Source organism: Falco naumanni, chromosome 7 (assembly GCF_017639655.2).
Source record: "Falco naumanni isolate bFalNau1 chromosome 7, bFalNau1.pat, whole genome shotgun sequence".
Classification (NCBI taxonomy): Eukaryota; Metazoa; Chordata; class Aves; order Falconiformes; family Falconidae; genus Falco; species Falco naumanni.
Window position 1 is genome coordinate 44,476,761 of NC_054060.1, and position 20,241 is coordinate 44,497,001.

General features: G+C 35.1%; 1 protein-coding gene across 3 annotated transcripts in view; it reads left to right on the forward strand.

Annotated features, from left to right (window-relative positions):
* FUT8 (fucosyltransferase 8) overlaps positions 1-20,241 on the forward strand; it is a 128,130-nt gene that overhangs the window by 72,938 nt on the left and 34,951 nt on the right. For all 3 annotated transcript variants that reach the window (XM_040602030.1, XM_040602031.1, XM_040602032.1), the window contains 3 exons: positions 1,935-2,050; positions 2,196-2,361; positions 9,305-9,419. In XM_040602030.1, the coding sequence (XP_040457964.1) occupies positions 1,935-2,050; positions 2,196-2,361; positions 9,305-9,419 (397 nt within the window). The remainder of the gene's footprint in view (positions 1-1,934; positions 2,051-2,195; positions 2,362-9,304; positions 9,420-20,241) is intronic.

A 20,241-nucleotide genomic window follows, 5' to 3' on the forward strand; every position in this document is an offset into this window, starting at 1 on the left:
TAAGCAATGTGACTTATACAAGATAAGCCATTCCATTTTCCTATTTAATTTTGTGTTTAGTTGTCCTGTCACAATCGAAATTGAGATACCAAGTTGGCAAATCACGAATATATTTCAACCTTGTGGTTTTAAACTCATGCAAGTGCTTAGATGTGTTTTAATATGATTTTTAAAGTTTTATTGGTACTTTCTTGGACATGCCAATACAGTACCATGTCTCAGTTTGATATCATACTGTGCATTTGTTGCAGAAGCAAATTCATAAATGGATTGTTCATACAGAGGGAGTGTATTTATGGAGTGCACGTGTTTAAGATTAAAATATTTTCCTCAGTTTTGTTGTGCTTGTTCCTCAGTGTATAAAATAAAAGATTATATGAGCAATTACTGTTAATTCTTTTTTATTTACCATGGTAGTTTTAAAACACAATAGTTTTGTAATAATTTAATTATTTCTAATTTGCTTTCAATAGAGAGCTTTAAGAATGCAGGATTTTTTACTAAATTTCTGTCAGGCTAGGTAGCTTCCTTTTCCACCTCTCCCACCCACCTCTGAAAAAAGGGGCTTAAATTCTATGCTTCCTGTTATATACCTTTCTGATGCTCATATTAGGTATTTAGTCTCTTCAAATGGAAATTTCATCAGTTCATGAGTTTTTATTGGTATTTAATTATCCAGATCTGAGAGACATTAAAGACATCTCAGTAGCATCTTTAGAATGCTGTCATTTCATCTTTAGGGTGAAGATACTGCTTCTGACCACTACTTTATGCTAGATGTCTGGCAAGGAGTCTTCCTGTATGGTGCCTTGAATCTCCATGTGTATGCGTGTGGAGAGAATATTCCTTTCTTTTTATGCTCACATTCCATTATGAATGAAGAATCGTCTTCATGGTCTGAAAGAATTCTGTATTCTTTACAGTCCATAAGACTTTTCCTTGCATATCTGCTTCCTCTTTTCCATTTCAGGGCCAGGTGTTATAAAAGTCTTAATAAAATGTGGAATAATTTTTAACCCTTGGATCCACCAGAAGTATCATTTCTCTAGATATGAAAGGGGGTTTTATTTTCACTGCATTGATTTTTACTTTGTGAGGCAAATAGAAGATAGCCTCTTATTTCTGTACTTCAATATTTTCAGTTTATTAGTATGTGGTTTCAAGCTGAGATTATGAGCAAACCTCAGTAGTAGCTTCAGGGCTGATTTATGGCTCATAGATTTCTGGATACGTGTTTCCATACTTCTCCTGTGCTCACACAGTTGTTATAGTTGCTGGCATTGTTTAAGGTGGTCAACAGTTTAGAATACTAGAGTTGTCATAAAAAAAAATCATGATTGTATATTTAAGAAGCTAAGATTTTGTTCTGAGTCCAGTAAATACATTGAAATCATCTTGTGCCAATATGTAGGAAGATTTAACTTGAAAGTGGAGTTCCAGTGCTGGACCTCTGCTTCTCTAAGAATATATGGCCAGCATTCAAGACCAGAATGTATTTCATGTGTGAATATAAAAAGTAGCTAGAACTTGAGTTTTGTGAAGGAACATCCTTCAATTAGGCTTTGCTTGTGTGCCAGTCGGCCCATCAAGTGGTCTCAGTTAAGCTGCTGCAAATACTATTTTCACAAGTGGAGCCTAGGATTGATCTTGTCAATGAGTGGAAGTCTTGTAAACAGCACAGTTTAGCACCAGGTTGAGTCTGTGTGCCGTAACTGTGTTATGCAATGTTTTTCTTCTATGGAATTGCCTTTTAAAAATCTATATTTATGTTAATATGTTTAATATCTTCTGTTTTTTAAAAATTGCCAAGAAAGCCTGTCAGCAAAACAGTGTAGAACAAATATGAGAGGAGAACTGAACTGTTAATTCAAATAATTTATCAAATAACCAATATATTTCTAAGTCATGTAATTTCTTTATTTTCTATTTCCTAGGATACCAGATGGTCCCATTGATCAAGGACCAGCTGCAGGAAAGGTACATGCTTTAGAGGAGCAACTTTTAAAGGCCAAAGAACAGATAGAGAACTATAAGAAGCGGACAGGAGATGGTTGGTAGATAAGTTTTTCTTTTCCTTCTAAACAAGTTTTAGTATTCCATATCACAAATACATTGGTTTCTTAACAATAATTCAGCTACAAGTGATTATGCTTTTCTGGTGTTGTTTTTTTTTTGTTGTTGTTGCTTTTTAATAGGAGGCCTTGGAAAAGACCATGAAATACTGAGAAGGAGGATTGAAAATGGTGCTAAGGAACTTTGGTTTTTCCTCCAGAGTGAATTGAAGAAGTTGAAAAATCTAGAAGGAAGTGAACTGCAAAGACGCATTGATGAATTTCTGTCTGATTTGGGTCATCAGGAAAGGTACATGTATTAGTTGATTATGCATATATGTTCTAAGGATTGTGTATTGATTTAAGTAAACTACTGATATACTGCTTAAAAATAAATCTCTTGGGATAAATTACTGGTATGTGGGCTAAAATATCTTGCCTGAAACATGGATATAAAAGTATTACTTGTGTTTCATGGGACATAAAGTTTGTAACCAACTTATGACACTACAGCTTAGAGTATCACCCTTTGACTTGATACATTTTAATTTTTTTTTAATCAGAAGACCTGGGTACTGGATGCTAGTTGCTGCTTTTCAATTGCATCCATCTATATATGTGCATATTTGTACATATAACAAAAGCATTAAAAAATCAAGTTACATTTATCAATGGGCTGTTTTATAATTTGGATTACTTTAAAATTGGATAATATCTTAGTTTCAGGACTAATTTTCATTTGGAAAAGTCACTACTTTTTGTAATCAGAATTTTAACAGAGTATTTCAGATAGAAATGACCTTTAATTACACTGTCAGGTCATTCAAAGATGTATTGGGATTGTATTTTCATTTGTTGTTGGTTGATCTTCTGGCCCCCCATTGTTGAAGTACCTTTTATGTTACACTAAAACATTCTGTATGGGTTTTGTTCATACTGAACAAAATTAATCCTGGCACTGTTAAAAATTCAGTAAAATCTGTCTGTAAGCCTAGTATATTTATAACTCTGTTTCTAACAGAATTGCAATGGCAATTTGTGTCTCTTTAGTAAACAGTCATAAGAAAATAGTTGAATTAACTGAATTACCACCTTAAACAAGTATCTCTTTCCCCAAAAAAGCTGAGATCTGCCTATGTGAACATCAGTAGTAAAGCATCAAGAATAATATTGTAATAAAAGAAAAAAAAATATAATTTTCTGTTCTTTGGAAATAATATAAACACTATTTAAAATACAGTTGAAAAATAATATGTATTTTATTATTAATATGGACAAATAATATAGTCCATTAAATTTTGTAATTTAATATTCTACAATTCCAAAACCCAGTTTGTCACAGATTGATGGAGTTTAAAGTGAGAAGGGACTACTCTATCAAGAGTTATTATCTATATAAAATAAGCTATTACATTTAATCCAATTATTTCTCTGCTGAGTACAGTTATGTATGTTTGGCTGAAATAAAAGTATGCTTGGCTGAGGCAGATTTTTCCAAAAGACAGGTCTTCGGTTAAACAGTGTACTGACAGAGAAGCTGTTACTTCCCTGGACAGTTTCTTTCAATAGTTAACTCAATTTAGAAATACTTGTTCTCCAGAGGAGTTATTTCCGTTTGGGTTTCTAGACTTCAGGTCATTGATTCCTGATGTACCTTTTAAACTATCTCTGCCAAAACAGGAGGAAGTAGTCTGATGCCAGACTTACTGATGTCCATTATGGGAACAAAATAACTTGTGTACACATGACTGCTCTGTTTATATAGCCAGGATCACATCAGGCAGTTGCCACAGTGGAACCTTGAATGATATTGCATGTTTAACGTGAGAAGTTTTTGTCCCTGCGTCCCAGAATTAATCCGTTTCTTCTCCCTTTGCTTCCTACACCAGTACTTTTAATTCATTAAGCCCAGCTTGCAAGTTTCTGTATTTTTGACAGCCTTATTATCACATCTGTCTGTACTTTAGGATGAGGTGAAACCCATACTAGAAATGCACACTCCTTTGCATTGAATAATGAAAGTCTGCTGGGTAGACCTCTGGAAGTTATGAGGTGAGCCCCATTGTGAAAGTCTGAAACCACTGTGGTACGCTAAGGAGTTTGTATGATGCAGGCAATCACACATGCTCTTTTTTTCCCCCCTGTACTTAAGAACTTTCTTGTTGAATAAAAGTATTCTTTAGACTGACACAGTGGTTATCAAAAGCAGAATGTCTTGGAGTCTGCTGAGTTTTAGTACTAGTAGATTTGTGTAGACCTTTCTGTGTGGTGAGGTTCCCAAAGAAGTCTGAAGTCATTTAAGTTAAAACCAAACAGCCAGGAGCTAGGTTTTACCAAAATAAAATGTAGACAGGTATTTTTTTTACAGTATGGAAATTGAAAGGACTTGCATAAAAGAAAACAGATACAAAAATTTCTACAACATTCAGGCTGTGTTCTTGGTGTATTTACAACAGTGGCTTCAAGTAATCAAATAGTCTTATATTGCAGAATGCTCTTCTCGGTTGCCTCTAGTCCCGAGGAGGTTCACTCTTTCATCTTTGAGGTCAGGCTGCCTGCTTCTTTCCCTTTAATCTTTCAGTCTTGCTGAGTGAGTTGCAGGAAAACTCCCAGCTACTTGTGGGCACATCCTTTGACCTTTGGTGTATTGCTGCTTCTGGGGTGTTCTTTTCCCTTAGGATGCACAGTAGCTCCCCAGGGAAGGAGCGGTCTCTTTTTACCTCCGCACGGTCTACCTGAAAGGAAAATAACATAAGTTTAGAATGAGCAAATCAGATGCTCTCATTCACTGTGAGAATCACAGCTTTCTGGAGCGGTGTTTTTGTTATTGCTGTTACGTTTTGTGGGTGGATGGGTTTGCTTGCTTGGTTGGTTTTTTCGTTTTTTAAAGTACATGTGCACTTGTTTCTTTTTTTAAGGGATTTAACAAGTTGCTGAATGCCCTTGTGTTGATGGTGTTGCCTTAAAAAGTTGTTACCTATGTATCTTAGATAAATAGAACACAGCGTGTGAAGCTGGTATTGCTTATTTTTATATATTCTATATATATATAATATACATAAACATGCATTTAAAATATTTTAATATATATTATAAACTAATACTTGGATTAGATAGATTAGTGTTAATTATAAGTACTTAAAGCAGTTTGTAATGCCCTCCTTATCTGCTTTCCCACATCAAGTGATGAGATAGTTGTGTAGGGAAAGTGGCTAATATTTTTGTTTGTTGTGAGGGAAGTCTGTTGTATCATAGAGAAGACTTGCTTTTTAAGAGATAATAGACAGTCTCTGTGACTCTGAATAAGTAGTATTAGTTAGTCCTTGTACTGTTAGGCAAATGGTCTGCTACTAATATGACAGTACTTCTCTTGCTGGATGCCTTAATTCTGTGTCCTAGGGGTTGTGTGGGTTTTCTCCCAGAGTGTGCTGGTGTTGGCAGATGTTGTTGTCCAGTATTTCACTGCTGATTCTGTTTAAGAAACAACGTAGCCCAAGGCGGAGCTTCTTGCAGTATGGAATATGTAATTGTGTTCTTGTCGTTGCCATAGGGAAGAGGGTTTTTGAGAGTAACTTCATCTTAACTGTGGAAAGACTATTTGATACAAAGTTATCAAAAAAGAACACATTAATTGCCTAGTGATCATGGTTGTTTTTTATGTTTGTGTTACATTATTTGCAAACTGGTAGTTACTGAGATAGTTTCATTCCTTCTCCTGCTGGGGAACAGCTGTCTCCAGGGCTTTTGTGGTAGCTGGCCAAGGTTTGAGGCATAGTGTTTGGGTGTATTTTCACATTATTTCCTTTAAATTTGGTGGAACACATCAGCATTTTTTTCCTTCAAGTTTTTATTTGTTGATGTAAAGTTTCTAGGAGGTTTAAATTTTGTCATATGGCTGGAATAAATGTCTGGACTGATCTTTAAAAATGTGTTAAAAATGCCCGTCCTCCACTCTTTATTTGTGAGTCAAATGCAGGTGAAATACAGGGCCAGATTCTTTACTTCATTCTGCTTTCCAGAAGCAAAATGCTTTTAAGAGCACCTCAAAGATTTAGTTCGTGGTATGAAACAGAAATAACAAGTTGATATTATTGATTAGTAACATAATGAAAGACCAAGTTTGACTTACTAAATTTCCATGAGTGCCACTGTATGAAATTCTTTCTGCCATTTTACTACCCGCAGTAGCCTCTAATAATCCTGTGAGGCTGGTCTTTTGCCTGCATGTTGCTGTCTTGGGCTGGTGGATCGTCAGTCCCTCTACTTTTTAGCTCCCCACATGGACTCTGGTCTTTGGTATTTCTGTGTCTATTCTAAATCTGTATCAGTAAGCCATCATGATGGTCTGTGACACTCAAAAGAAGCTAGCAGATGTAAACCTAAAAAATGCACATTTCCCAGCAGTAGCAATCAAAGAAAGAAGGTGTCTGTGACTGAAAGTGTCTTAAAATTGCACTACCCTGTAACAATTTCTGTGTGATAACACCTGAGAATTTTTCAGTTCCTGGTTTACTTCAGTTTTGTAAGAGTAAATATTTTTTTTTAAAAAAAGATTGTGGATACTGTCTGAAAACTCTTTCATTAATTCATAAAATTTCCCACAAATTATTTGTTTTTCTTCATGGTTTGTACTGAGCTAAGCTGCTGCCTTTCCCTGAAGTGTTGAGTCATTCAGGCTGTGTAAGGACTCTCTCATCATTTTTTTTACGTCAAAAGTGATGGAGGAGAATTCTATTTCACCTGTTAGGTGGATTATTTAAATTTACCTACTGCCTTTGCTTTGTCATGGTCACCATGGCCAGTAATATAATAAATAAAATTTGGACTGGACTTTTTTTCCGTAGAAGTAGGAAAAATTAATTAACTGCTGAGAGTTTTGTGGTTTGGGTGGTTTTTGGTTTTGTTTTTTTTTGTTGTTGGTAGGTTTTATATTCTCAGTTATTTTATGCCAACATTTAATAGGAATATATTTCTATGAAGTGAGAGTATACTGATTACTTACAAGTACAGAAAATACTTTTTTAAGACCAGTGAAAGAGTATCTGAAAATTGTTTAAAATGTGGCTGTGGTTGTGAAGCTGCTTTTAATGCTAGTAGAGAATTTTATTTTTTTTTTAATGTTTAGACCTGAATTTTATAGGTTTTCTTTAAACATCCAACATGATTGCATCCTGATTAGGAAGAAAAATATATTTAAACTCCCAAGAAAATGCATGGGTTTCCTTTTTTAATTTGCCTACTAGCCTGTAATGCTTTCTATAAATTGAAAAACACTGCTTTAAGAGGAGCAGACTCTTTTATCTGTTCAGTTATTTGTATATAATACATTGTGTTAGATCTACAGCATCATTAATTTTTAATTTGGTTCTTATTGTCCCTAAACCGTGTTAACATGTTACTTTGAGTATTAAGTGTCTTTAATAGTTTGTCATTTGGATCTAGTTACCTGATGATACTTTAAATTGTTTAAATTGTTCGTACAAAGCCAGAATAGTGTGTTTCAAGCTCAGTTACCTTGTAAAAGAAAATTCAACTTATACAACTTGAGATCAGAATGTAAATATTGTACGACCAATTGATTGACAGAAGGTGAACACTAGGGCTGCTGAACAACTTGGGTATAGTGTTTAATACAGCAACAGTAGATGATACAGTAAGTCATTGTCACTGTGATCCTGTGTAGAAGTATGGGTATGAAAACCAGAATGAGTGTGTAAGAGTGGAAAGCTATAGATCCATAGATCGTTATTAGCAAGAGAAGGTTGTCTGATAACTCTGCTGATAAAAGTGGCTCTGCCCGAGTTTTATTTATCTCAGTATTTACTGTTTAAATACCGTGTCAATGGAAATAGTTACCTAGCAGAGATATGTCATCTGCTCCTTTCTCACTTACTAACCTTGTTTTCAGGGGATAAGCTTAGCTAATGGGGTTTGTGGTTCTAGTACTAAGTGCTGACAACAATGGTGTCTTATATTACTTCACTAACAAGACCACTTCAAAGGTTGTTAGGAAATATGCTTATCTTCGCTCACACTCTTTTTTGTCACCTCCCAAATTTCTCTGCTGTTGTTCTGTTGCAGCTCTTCCTAGTGATCAAGCTTTTCAGGCAATACATTGCAACATCTGAAGTCCGGATGAAAGAATTAAGAAAACTGATTCAAACTTAGAACCTCAGCATTGTTATGGAGAAATGTTTAGCAATTTTAAATATTCTCCATCTGTAAAGCCAACTCTGAAATTATTGGTTCTGAGTTGAACTACTGGTTACTTGTAGACAGCCATTAATGTTTTTATAAATATTGTTAATAGTTTGTCTCTAGTTTTCTTTTTCCTCCCAAAACAATAGATATAAAATCTTTTCTGGCTGGTACTGTTTGGGCTGTTTTTCATAAAATTCCTGGCTAATCTTAGGAAATATATGTCATATACCATCTTTCTTGTCATGACAAGGAGTTCTTTATCCTCTTATTTGGCCATTGAGATGTGATAACCCGAAGAAAAACAATCTCTAGTGTAGTAGGTAACCTCAATTTAATATTGGATAATTTCATAAAATTCACATTCTGTAGTCTAGACTTGTAATATGGCCATGAGTCTGTTTTAGATTTTGAATTTTTTTTTTTCCATGTGGGTATTAGTAGCGTGCAGTGCAGTCATTCTAAGCAGGCAGAAGGCTTATCTTGTTCCAGAGCCAGGAGCTCCATACCATAGAAAATACTGTTTACTAAATGTAAACCTTGTAATAACGTTCTATAGTTAGCTTTCACTGACAAGAATAGAAGGATTACTGTCGTTGCTGTGCTAAAGACACTTGTAATATTACATTGTATAGAAGCATAGTAAGATGATTGTAGGAGGCAAAGTAATAATGCACTAAAATAGAAACCACTGTAGGAATCACTGTTGCACTTTCATCTGGAGCCATTGGGTAATGTATCTAGCACAGAACTATTATTTCTTTTTAGTTTCCTTTAGTATATACCAGAAACAAATGCTTTATAGCAGGCCCAAGAGTTTTTCTAATTCATCTCCTGTTTAATACTGTAATTGGTGTGGAACATATGTTAAATGGAGGACAGAGTCTTTCTTCGCTGTTGTTTGGATTGTGGGGTGGGAGGTGGCATGAAGAAACTGTTTTTGAAGCTATAATTGAAATACCTGTTTAATTTGTCTTTGTTTTCATCTAATCCAATTTAGTAATGTTAAAATTGTTTCCCATTTTTTTAAGATGGCTTTCCATTGTTGCTTACAGGTCAATAATGACTGACTTGTACTACCTCAGTCAAACAGATGGAGCAGGAGATTGGCGAGAAAAAGAGGCCAAAGATCTAACAGATTTGGTACAGAGGAGAATAACTTATCTACAGGTAAGGGGGTAGAGCTTTTAAATCAAGGTAAACATTTTTTATTTTAGCAATATGCTTGCAATAGAATTGCATGACAATTTTAAGTGAATGTATGTAAATGAATTACAAAAGAAATTAGAACATATGTTTCAAACATTATTTTATATGTATATTGAATGACAGTATTTCAAGCAAATCTTTGGGGTTTGGGTTTTGTTGTTGGTTGATTTTGTTTATTTGTGGGTTTTTGATTGTTGGTTGGTATTGGTTTTTTTTTATCTGTGGTTTTCACTGGGCTGATTTTACCTGTTTGGATTCTTTGTTTTATTATAAAAGATAGGTCTCTGGTTTCTGTTTTTTTATGCTTCAGAGTATCAGAATGCATACATATGTTTGCATAGTGTTAAAAATGAAAATATGAAAGTCCTTGTATGGAACTTCCGAACAAGCAGCCATTTTAAAAAATATGAGTATGCAAAATTGGAGTGCTTGTATAGTATATTGTCCAGTCCTTGACTGTTTCAACAGATGAGTGAGACTTCTCATAGATGCTCATATTAGTGAGTGCATAAAGCCTTTTTAAAAATGTCCTATTGTGTGGCTATAAAATTTAAACAGATGTTGATCTGAAGGTTTTGGGACTTAAATTCATGTATGAATGCATGCACCTATTAATATAGTGATCAAAAATCTTAGATGTAGTCAATTCTGTTTTTACTTGGTTTGTTTTTCCTTGCATGTATGCAAGTATTTCCTTGCACCGCTCTACTCTGTTTTGTATGATCACCCCTAATTCTCTATGTAAATAGCTGAATGAGGTTCTCAGATTTTCATTATTTCACAGTTCAGCTATTGAAACCTCTTCTGTGATCAAGCTGTGTATTTGTTGCTTCTTAAATAAAAAAAGACACCCTTCCGTGGAAAAAACTCCCTGTAAATTTTACAGGAGACATCATGTTATTATCTTCCTTCAGCTCCTTGAGAACTGTTCCTTAGTCTTTCATTTTTGATGTCACTGTTTGGCAATGCTTTTCATGCTGATAAATATGGTCTGTCTGTACCTTTTTCTCTTCTTCCATTGCATCCATTTGTTGTCTTATCTAAGTGTGTATATGTCTCTGGAGAGTGATTGTCTTCCTGTTGCACATTTTACAGTGTTCAGGGCCTTAGTTCAAAACTAGGACCTCCAAGTCTGTACAATGAATAATAAAAGTCAAAGGAGGTTAGGAGAACAAAAGCTCAAAATTAAAGCATTAAATAAATGCTTACATTGTTTTCTAGTGAATTTGAAAAAAAATTACTTACTGAGCGAAGAGCTGAGAGCCTAATTAGCTGCTTCTAAAATTTATTTAGATGCCTGTAGTCTGATAAAAGGCTTTCTTTTGTATAGTGGTAATTTATTCTCATTTAAAAAAAGTAGTAGAAACAATATCAAGAATGAAACCAATGCCAGGTCACAACACATATATAATCTTAATATTTCATATTTGTAGCACAACCAAATAAAGCCTTTCAGAAACTGTATTATATAGTCAGGCACTTTACCAAGAAAGGTAACTATCTTTATCCTCATTCCCTAATAAGGAAACATGACGGTTAATGTGAGCAGGTAATTTACAGAAAGTTGTGGCATTAGGTGCAGAATTAGAATAGGTCTAACATGCTTGGCTCAATTTCCATCATACAGGCCACTTTTGTTTCTAGTTTATTTATAAATTTCAGAAATCAATAAAATAATGTCATGGGAAGAACTGAGCTTTTTTCATATTTATGCATTTAAAATATGAAATTAATCATTATGGGTTCATCCTATCACACTGAGAAACACATAAGAAAATGAGTATTTCCCTCATTATTTATTTATTAAAGTTCTAGTATTTTCTATATTACATTGGAAATTACTTTGATTTTTGTTTTTAATAAGCCATTACTGGTAGATTATAGAAATTAGAAACATATAAATGTATTACTGCTGCACATCAAGTTGCATGTGACTGTTTCACATGGAAGGATATAGAAATTATACAGGAAGGACTTGTATTTCCTTAGTAACTATCTCAGAGGTTTAAGTTGAGGAATGGTGATACATATTTTCCAATTCTAGCTTCTATAGTTGTTGACATTTTTAGCATTATAATTGTGCAGGTCATCAAAAACAGCACTAAATTCTTGGGGATAGCAAATATGCAACAACATATTCAAAATTATTTGGGTATTTCATGAACAAATAGTATTACCCTGTCTTTTAAGTCTTTTAAGTTAGTTGAAACATTTTAGCTGTATTGGATGCTCGGTTTTTATTGTAATAAAATATGAAACAGACATAAGTGATGAGCCTTCTCTTGCTAAACTATTCTTTCTTTTATATGCTTACAGTGTTTCTTTTTATTAATACCTTTTCAGGCTAAACGTACCTAACATTTTCAATCATTCTTTGTGTATGAGAATTTATAATACCTTTAATTTTTTCTTCCTGATGTCTTCCCTTAACACTAATTCTTCACCAGGCTATTAGAAGTGAGCATCCACTAGCTGAGAAATTACAATAGACCATTGATTTATAGAATAGCACCAAAATACATTTTTTTCTTATCTTCCTGGGGGGTTTTTGGTTTTTTTTTTTCAGTCTAAGGTATTAGCTATTAATAGGTCTGTCCCCCTTGAGTTCATGTCACCACGGAGCTATTGAAAATGAAGCCCAAAATTTTTAATTCAGCTGAATTTTGAAACTTGAGTATTTTTTTCTTCCACCATGATTACTTTAATTTTAGTTATCAATACAAAATTTCATTTGTCATAAGTCATGCTGTTTACTTTGATTAGTTTCTTCTGGAATTCATGACAATCTTCTCTAGGCTTGACTAATTAAAATGTCTTAGACTTTTAATTTAATGGCTTTGCCTTTTACCAGTTCTTCCATGTTTCATGCAAGGTGCTAGTCCTGCTAAGATAACTAGAAAGAACTTCTCTGTGTATTTGCCACTTCTTGCTCATTTTTTATAATCTGGATTTGATCTTTGTCCCTTACTCCGTGACTACTTTGTTTCTTTGAAGGTTGTTAAAAGACCCAAAGAAACCCCAAAAACAAAACCCCAGAAAAATTACACTGTAGCAGGAAATTGGATAGGGTGGTTTGATGCCGATGTACGTTTATAGATGCTCATTTACCTCCAGGTGTATACTATTGCCATCAGTCATATAAAAGATTCAGACCTGAAGGTGGTAATTCTCAGTGTGCCACATTACTCAAAGTTGGTTTGGAAACTTAGCCAACTCTTCAAAGATAGAAAATACTCTTTTTTTATGAGCAGTTACAGTCTTTGAGATGAGTCACTCATATATACAATTACTACCATCTCTGTTTTCCTTTTTATTATTATTCCTCTGTCTGAAAAAAATGAAGGATCCACTCTTGCCTATATGCCTCTAAGCCAGACATAAGCTTTTGGAGCCCTTCTAAAGACTGAATTATCTCTGTGTTGAATCATAGTTGCAAGTAATCATGCAAAACTAGAATATGTCTGTGACTACACATTTGGAAGCCAAGTTGACTTATTTTCTAGTGTGGGTTTCAGGATGTTGAAGAGTACAGGGCTGACTGTGAGTATGCAATGTAAAGCAGTCCATGGTCTGAAATTAAACATATACACCTCTATTCCTAATGTAACTGTACTATCAAATCAACTAAAATAATAAAAAAAATAATAACCTGTGCCCCCCAATTCCATGCCAAAAAGAACCATGTGGAACATATTTGTAATTTTTTGTTGTTGTTGTTGTTGTGAAGAATAAAATTACTGTATATCTGGTACATGTTGAACAGTGACAGCTGCTTTATTTTGGGACATCTCCCTGGGAAATCATTTAGCTGAATGATTGTGAATAATGATGACTGCTACTTAATTTAGATAACATTACCATAAAATTGATTTAATGAGACTACATTTGGCTAGTTCCCTGTAGTTAGAGCAACACTTAAAAAGCTAGGACCTTTACATTTAACCAAAAGACCTTATTTTCAGAGATGTTCATTATGAAATGACTGAAGAGAATGTGTAAGAGAAGTCAGACAAGGCCTTCTGTAGTAGTATATGTTCTGGAAGTGGTAGAGTAAGTGATTATGAAGGCAGCAGTTTGTTTTCTTCCCCTTTTGTGCTTATTTTTGTTCTGTTTATTTTAGGAAGTTCGTGATTCAGCATACATTCTCCCAATAGCAGAATATTTTTGCCTCTAATTTTTTTTAAAAAAACCAAACCCATTTTGTTTAACTTTGAAGGTTAAAAATATGAGCAGGTGAGAAAGGTTACTAAGTACTCAACAACATCATGAATTATAATAGTTTGCCATATTCATACAATTTAGTTGGGATTGTATATGTATGCGAGGAAAAGAAAGTTGCTTACAGGACTTTATTCTGAGGTTTCTGGATTTTGCAGTATTTTTTGGTGATTTAATATGTCACAATATACTTTAAGACAAAACAATTTAAATTCTCTCTTCTTTTCTTCCCATCAAAATAAATAATATGTATTTCTAATAAAAGTACTCATACTAAAATAACAACAATAAAAGAAGCTCTGGGCATTCTGCATATATGCAAATGACTTCACAACTGTCAGTCTTGAAAAGTGTAAACTTGTATCCTTCAATAATTTAAATCTAATGTATTATATCTTTTCCCAGTAATTGTGTCACTCATGAGGAACAAATTGTAGTGTGTTGTGGCAATTGTAGTGTATTGTTGGTGTTGAGAAATCCAAAATAATTTGAAACAAAGGCAAAAGTAAATTCCAGAGAGGAAAAAATCTCATAGAAAATTCTCCATCAGTATTTACTTTTTTTTTTAGGGAGGAGGAAGACACTAGCTGAGGGACTTCAGCTGTATGTCTGTATGGGCACTGTTTTGGGAGAAGAGATGATTTCTTTAATGAGCAGACTTTGCAGACTTTTTTCTATTTTCCTGTGGTAGACTCAGCATCCTCAGGTTTATTTGAAAGCTTTCTGGCTTTTAGTCCAAATACATAGAACCCTAATAAATCACTTACTCAAGGAGAAAAATGTAATTAATGCTAGTTCCAATTTCTGAATACAATTAAGTAGTAGACCTAGGAATAGTGTTGGACTAGGTGACCTTTAAAGGTCCCTTCCAACCCAAACTGTTCTATGATTCTATGAATAGCATACTTTAATAATCTCATCTTGTAATGATAAAAGCAAGATTAGATACTGGCAAGGCAAACGGTTGAAAAACACCATACCCTTAAGCTTAACTGAAGTGTTCCTGGCCACAAGTGCTACTTGCTTAGCTAGGTAGCATAGATCCAGTCAAGATTTATGGTTATGAATTCGTAATATTGACACATTTGGCTGTGTTTTCTGATTGTCTTAAACTCGACAACTATGTCTATTAGTAATTTGATTAAACTTCAGTCATTTGACTTTCATACACTCATTCATTTAATTGTAAAAGAATCGGTGCCACTAGTGGTCAACAGAATTGAAAGGAGATAATGACAGCCATGTGGTTGTCTAAGGGGAAGTCACTGAACAGAACAATTAATAGATTCTGTCTCAGATCCAGGTTTACTGACAGACTAGTAATGCCTAAAAATGTAGCATCTAGCAGATGGTTATTGTTACCTTGTTACATTCTTTTCTACAGCACCATCAGTTTAACATTTTCTTAATGCAGTTTTTTCTGTTGAAATCAGTGGGGAAGGTGAAGGTGAGAAACTCCTAGTGCATCAACTGGAGAAGACTGAAGTTTGCACTTGCCTTTCTTTAGGCAGCAAAGAATCCATGTAGGAGGAATCCAGTAGTTAAAAATAAATAGGAAACTTGTTTGATTAGTTTTAGTACTTCCAGAATTACTTGAATTGTCTTGGGAAATGATGTCATTTAGATAGTTAATTAAAAAATGAAACTGTCTTTAAGACACATTTTGTCAAGTAAGGTTACTGTAACTGGCCTACTTCAGGTTTGGATGTGTGGCTTGAACTGAAAATTTCTTACAAAGCCACAGGAGCTCAGTTCACTGGTTGGAGGGCTGTGCCCAGTTCTCCACCCTCCCGTGCAACGCAAAACCTACTTATTGAGAGATTTAGTTATACTTCTGATGGATTCGCAGGAATGTTTGTAATTTAATGTGCATTTTCTTTCTATTTTACTACTTATATTTTAATAGTTCTGAATTACCTACTGAAAGTCTTTGATTTTTTTTTTTGTAGTTGTGCATCACTGGTGTTTATTCATGTTTTTTGTGAACAGCTTCTTTCATTGTGTATTGAACCATCTTTACTGTTTGATAGTGTAAGCTCATCTGTATTTTGCAGTTCTTTTCCCATTTTTGCCAGGTTTCTGAATTAATTGCCCAGCACTGGAAGAGTGATTTGATTCCTTCCCAGTAATGCTAGAAAAGAAAATGTAGGCATATGAATGAATCTAAGCATTTAGAAATTTAATCTTTTGGGCAAAATAGATTTAAAAGTAGAATGAACTGAAGAGAAAATAGCAGACAGCAAGCCAATTTTTCTGATTTTTTTTTGTAAAGGTTTAGAAAGGGACTGAATAGTTTCTATCACATGTTAAATGTAGAAATTATTTGATTTTTGAATATGTCAAGAAATGTCTTGGGTCATCTTCATTAAGTTACCTAGTAAATTCAGTATCTGAAAGTATGGTATTAGTGTAATAACCACTGAATCAAGTATGATTGCTGCTGATATCTATATTAGGTTTTCTTTAGAATTTCTATATAGTGGACTGAGGAGTGTAGTGTGGTTAGTCCATCTACATGCTGGGATGTTTTACTCATCTGTAAATTGATAATAATAAGCTGAAGCTTGTGTATTGTAGGAGGGTAGGTGCAAGCTAGAGGGATTAACATTAGAGGCAAGTAAGTCTTCCTCTCTCAAATCAAATACATAATATTTCTGACTAGGGAAGGAAGACAATTATTTTTTTTGTTGATGGTTGGTTGTGTCATTCCCCACCCACCCACAAGTATTGAGGGGAGCTGGTAAGAAAAGGAACCATTACAAGTGGCATCAAAAAAAAGGGGGATAGAAAATGGTGTGAATTAGATGTATGACCACTAGAATGAGAAACACCTCTCATTGACACCATTCTCTCAAAAAATGGGATTTTCCACAGAATTTGGGTGGGACTGTCTCCTCCAGCACACTGTGTACCATTAAGGAATAAAATATTTATTGAAAATATAAAAAGTAACACCTTTGTTAGTAAGCATATGCTGAGAGTACATTTCTCTAAACTTTTTAAAATTTGAGGTTGTCCTGCACCTGGGTTGGGGCAACCCCTGGTATTCATAAAGGCTGGGGGATGAAATGATTGAGAGCAGCCCTGCTGAGAAGGACTTGGGGGTACAGGTGGATGAAAAGCTGGATGTGAGCCAGCAATGTGTGCTCACAGTCCAGAAGGCCAACCGTATCCTGGGCTGCATCACAAGTAGCATGGCCAGCAGGTCAGGGGAGGTGATTCTGCCCCTCTGCTCTGCTCTGATGAGACCCCACCTTGGAGTACTGTATCCAACATTAAAAGGACATGGACCTGTTTGAGCAGGTCCAGAGGAGGGCCGTGGAGATGGTCACAGGGCTGGAGCACCTCTCCTAGGAAGACAGGCTGAGGCAGTTGGGGTTGTTCATTCTGGAAAAGAGAAAGGGGCCCCAGGGAGACCCTACAGCAGCCTTCCAGTAGCTAAAGGGGCTGACAAGAAAGCTGGAGAGGGATGTTTTACAAGGGTGCGTAGTGATAGGACAAGAGAGAATGGCTTTAAACAGAGAAAGGATAGGTTTAGGTTAGATAGAAGGAAGAAATTCTTCAATGTGAGCATAATGAGGCACTGGCACAGGTTGCCCGGAGAAATTGTGGATGCCCCATCCCTGGCAGCGTTCAAGACCAGGTTGGATGGGGCTTTGAGCAACCTGGTCTAGTGGAAGGTGTCCCTGTCTATGGTGTGGGGGTTGGAACTACATGATCTTTGAGGCCCCTTCTAACCCAAACCATTCTATGATTCTCTGTTATGATTCTATGAAAATTTACAATCACCACGGTCATTTATCTTTTAGTAAAAGTAAAATGTATGTTAAACAGCGGTTTACTTTTGCCATTGTCATGAGTTTTGATGGTTAACTGCACTCTTGAAAACGGTGGAAGATAGACATTTAGGCAGCACTTCTGACATCTTTCCCATCTGGTCCTATTGACTCTTGTAAACAGGCTAATGAATAGCCCTGAAGAAGAAGGTTCTTTGAGCACCAAGAGAAGTAGAAGATGGAGACCTGGAAGTAGTTCTAAGACTATTTGTACTGTAGTCAAACAATGGCAGGGAATGTTCCCAGGCACTGGAACATAATATTCTATACTGTTAAGTTCTTAACTGTAAACAGTTCCTGGCATGGTTTTGACTCACATCAAATAGCCTTCTCACAAACAATTCTTTGGTTGTGTTTGAGATTTAGCACAATACACTCTTCATAAATCTGCTGTGAGTGGCTACCCTGTTTTAAGAGGTTTAGCAAGTTTAATAGCATGGATGCAGTCATTTCTGTGCCAGCTAGAATAAGTCTTGGGCACATTTGATTTGCTACTAAAAGTTTTGCCTATGTTTATATGTTTTAAAATTATCATGTTTCTAACAATTTTGATTTTATTTGATTTTTGTTGCTATTGTTGTATGCTAGTAATCTGAATGTAAAAATACCACATGTAATTTTGAAGCCACACATTACATTAAGAAAGTACTGTGGTGTTTCGTTATCTTTCAGTAGCTTATGGAGCTAGTGAAGTGTATTTTACTCAAGAGCCCTTAGTCACCCGATAGGAATAAGAAAGAAGAATGAACTCATGGTACCAATAATTTGCTAGAGAGCATTATACTTATTAACTCTTTTGTTTAATATGTAGAATTATGTGAACAGAGATATGGTCTGTTCTCATGATTCTTGCTGATGGTTCCATTTAAAATGTTGCTATTTACAGGAGAAATAAACACCCACTTTTTAGTAATGGGTATTTCCCACTATAGCTATAATTTACCCTCAAAACTTTTTCCAGGTCTTCAGATCTTTTACAAAAAAGTGCTGATTTATTCTATTACTTCCCAGGATTTCAGTCTCTCTGTTGTTGTTGTTTTCTATTTAATTAGAGGTAGAAAATTAAGACCATAAAATCGTTGCATTTCAAATGAATTATTTGAAATGTCTGTCTTTAATACCGCCAGTATTCTATAAACTTTCTGCTAAACTGCTTGAGACTAACAGTTGCAGAATTTTATGCTATTAGCTATAACCTCAGTTGTGTTATCTTTGACTGGATATTAATATTGTAGTTTACAGTCATCTGCACCGAATTTTGAGTTATGTACATGGGGGAAGACAGTCTTCAATGCTCATACACATACACAGTTGATTAATACCATCAATTAACAAGATCTTGGAGTTACCACAGACAATTCTGTGAAAATATAATCTCAGTACTCAACAGTATTTAAACAGTAGATCTGCCTCAAGGGTAGACTGTGCGGTTCTAGTCCCTTACTGTCAGAAAGGCTATAATAAAACTAGAAAACTTGAAGAGGAAAGTAATGTGGATGATCAGATACATGAACTTGATACCTTCTGAGAGTTAAAATTAGATGAAGATTTCATTCTGCTAGCAGAAATGAGAAGGGGATGTGATACACAGAGGTCTACAAAAATCTTGAGTGCCCTGGAGAACTTGAGTAGGGAATGACAGTCCTGTATTTTGAAGTATGCCTTCTTTAGAAGAGACAAGGCTCATACTGTGCTGCTTTTGCAGAGTGAAGTTGAAGGTTGAATTTCACAGGGCATACATGTTTGGGGCAGTCAGTTATAATAGCACAGAATCTGCTTCAGTGTCATTAATCTTGTAAAGTTTTATAATGGCAGCATTCCTTTGGCGGACCGTAGGCACTAAAAATAACTTGTGAATAATTTTTATTTAAAGGCTAGTGGTTCCTGTTTGGTTAAAATAGTTGTTAAATAGATGCAGGAGAACAATTTTAAATCTTAGGAAGATCAGGTCAGTTATTCAAAATCAGCCATTCCTTCAAACAGGCAAACCAACGAATGTTAATTAAATCCGAGGCTAACACTACTTACTCTCATTGCTAATGCAGTTTTGTAGGTCTGCAATATAATAGGTGATTTGCCAGCTCTATTAGTAAAGGAGATGTCAACCGGACTTCTGTAACTCTGCTACAGTCATGTGGCCTGCATACCTCATTACAAAGGTTGTGGTGTACTACAGAAGAATGAGGGAGATACATTCCTTGAAGAGAAAACCTGGATGCACTACTTCCCTTGTAACCTAGGCAGGAGAGGTAATTTGTAGCCTAAAGGACTGTAAAACTTCTTAAGAGGAGGAGCTGGGATCTGCCAGTGCTTAAAAGTAGGAGGGAGTGGCATATTGCATTTATTTGAGACTTTAACTGTATCAATTTAGTGGAAACCCTGGATTTTGTGAGAGCAATGGTGTATGCCCATGGTACTAGTGATGAAAGATGATCAAATCAATTTTGCCTGTTACAAAAATCCACTGTTATTTTAGGTGACATGCAACATTCTCTTCCAGAAAAATACATGATTTTAACCATTTTACAGTTCTAAAAATTTGTTACTGTATTTGGTTGCAGTGTCCATAGAAGTAATTCTGAGAAAAATAAAAAGTGTAACCTCTGGCATGGCTTGATAATCTACAGTTCTGTATATTGAAGTATGTTTTGTGTGCTTCGTTGGGTGTTTGGGATTTTTTTTTTGTGGGTTTTTGTTAAGTTTTTTAGTGCACTTTTATGGCTGTTACA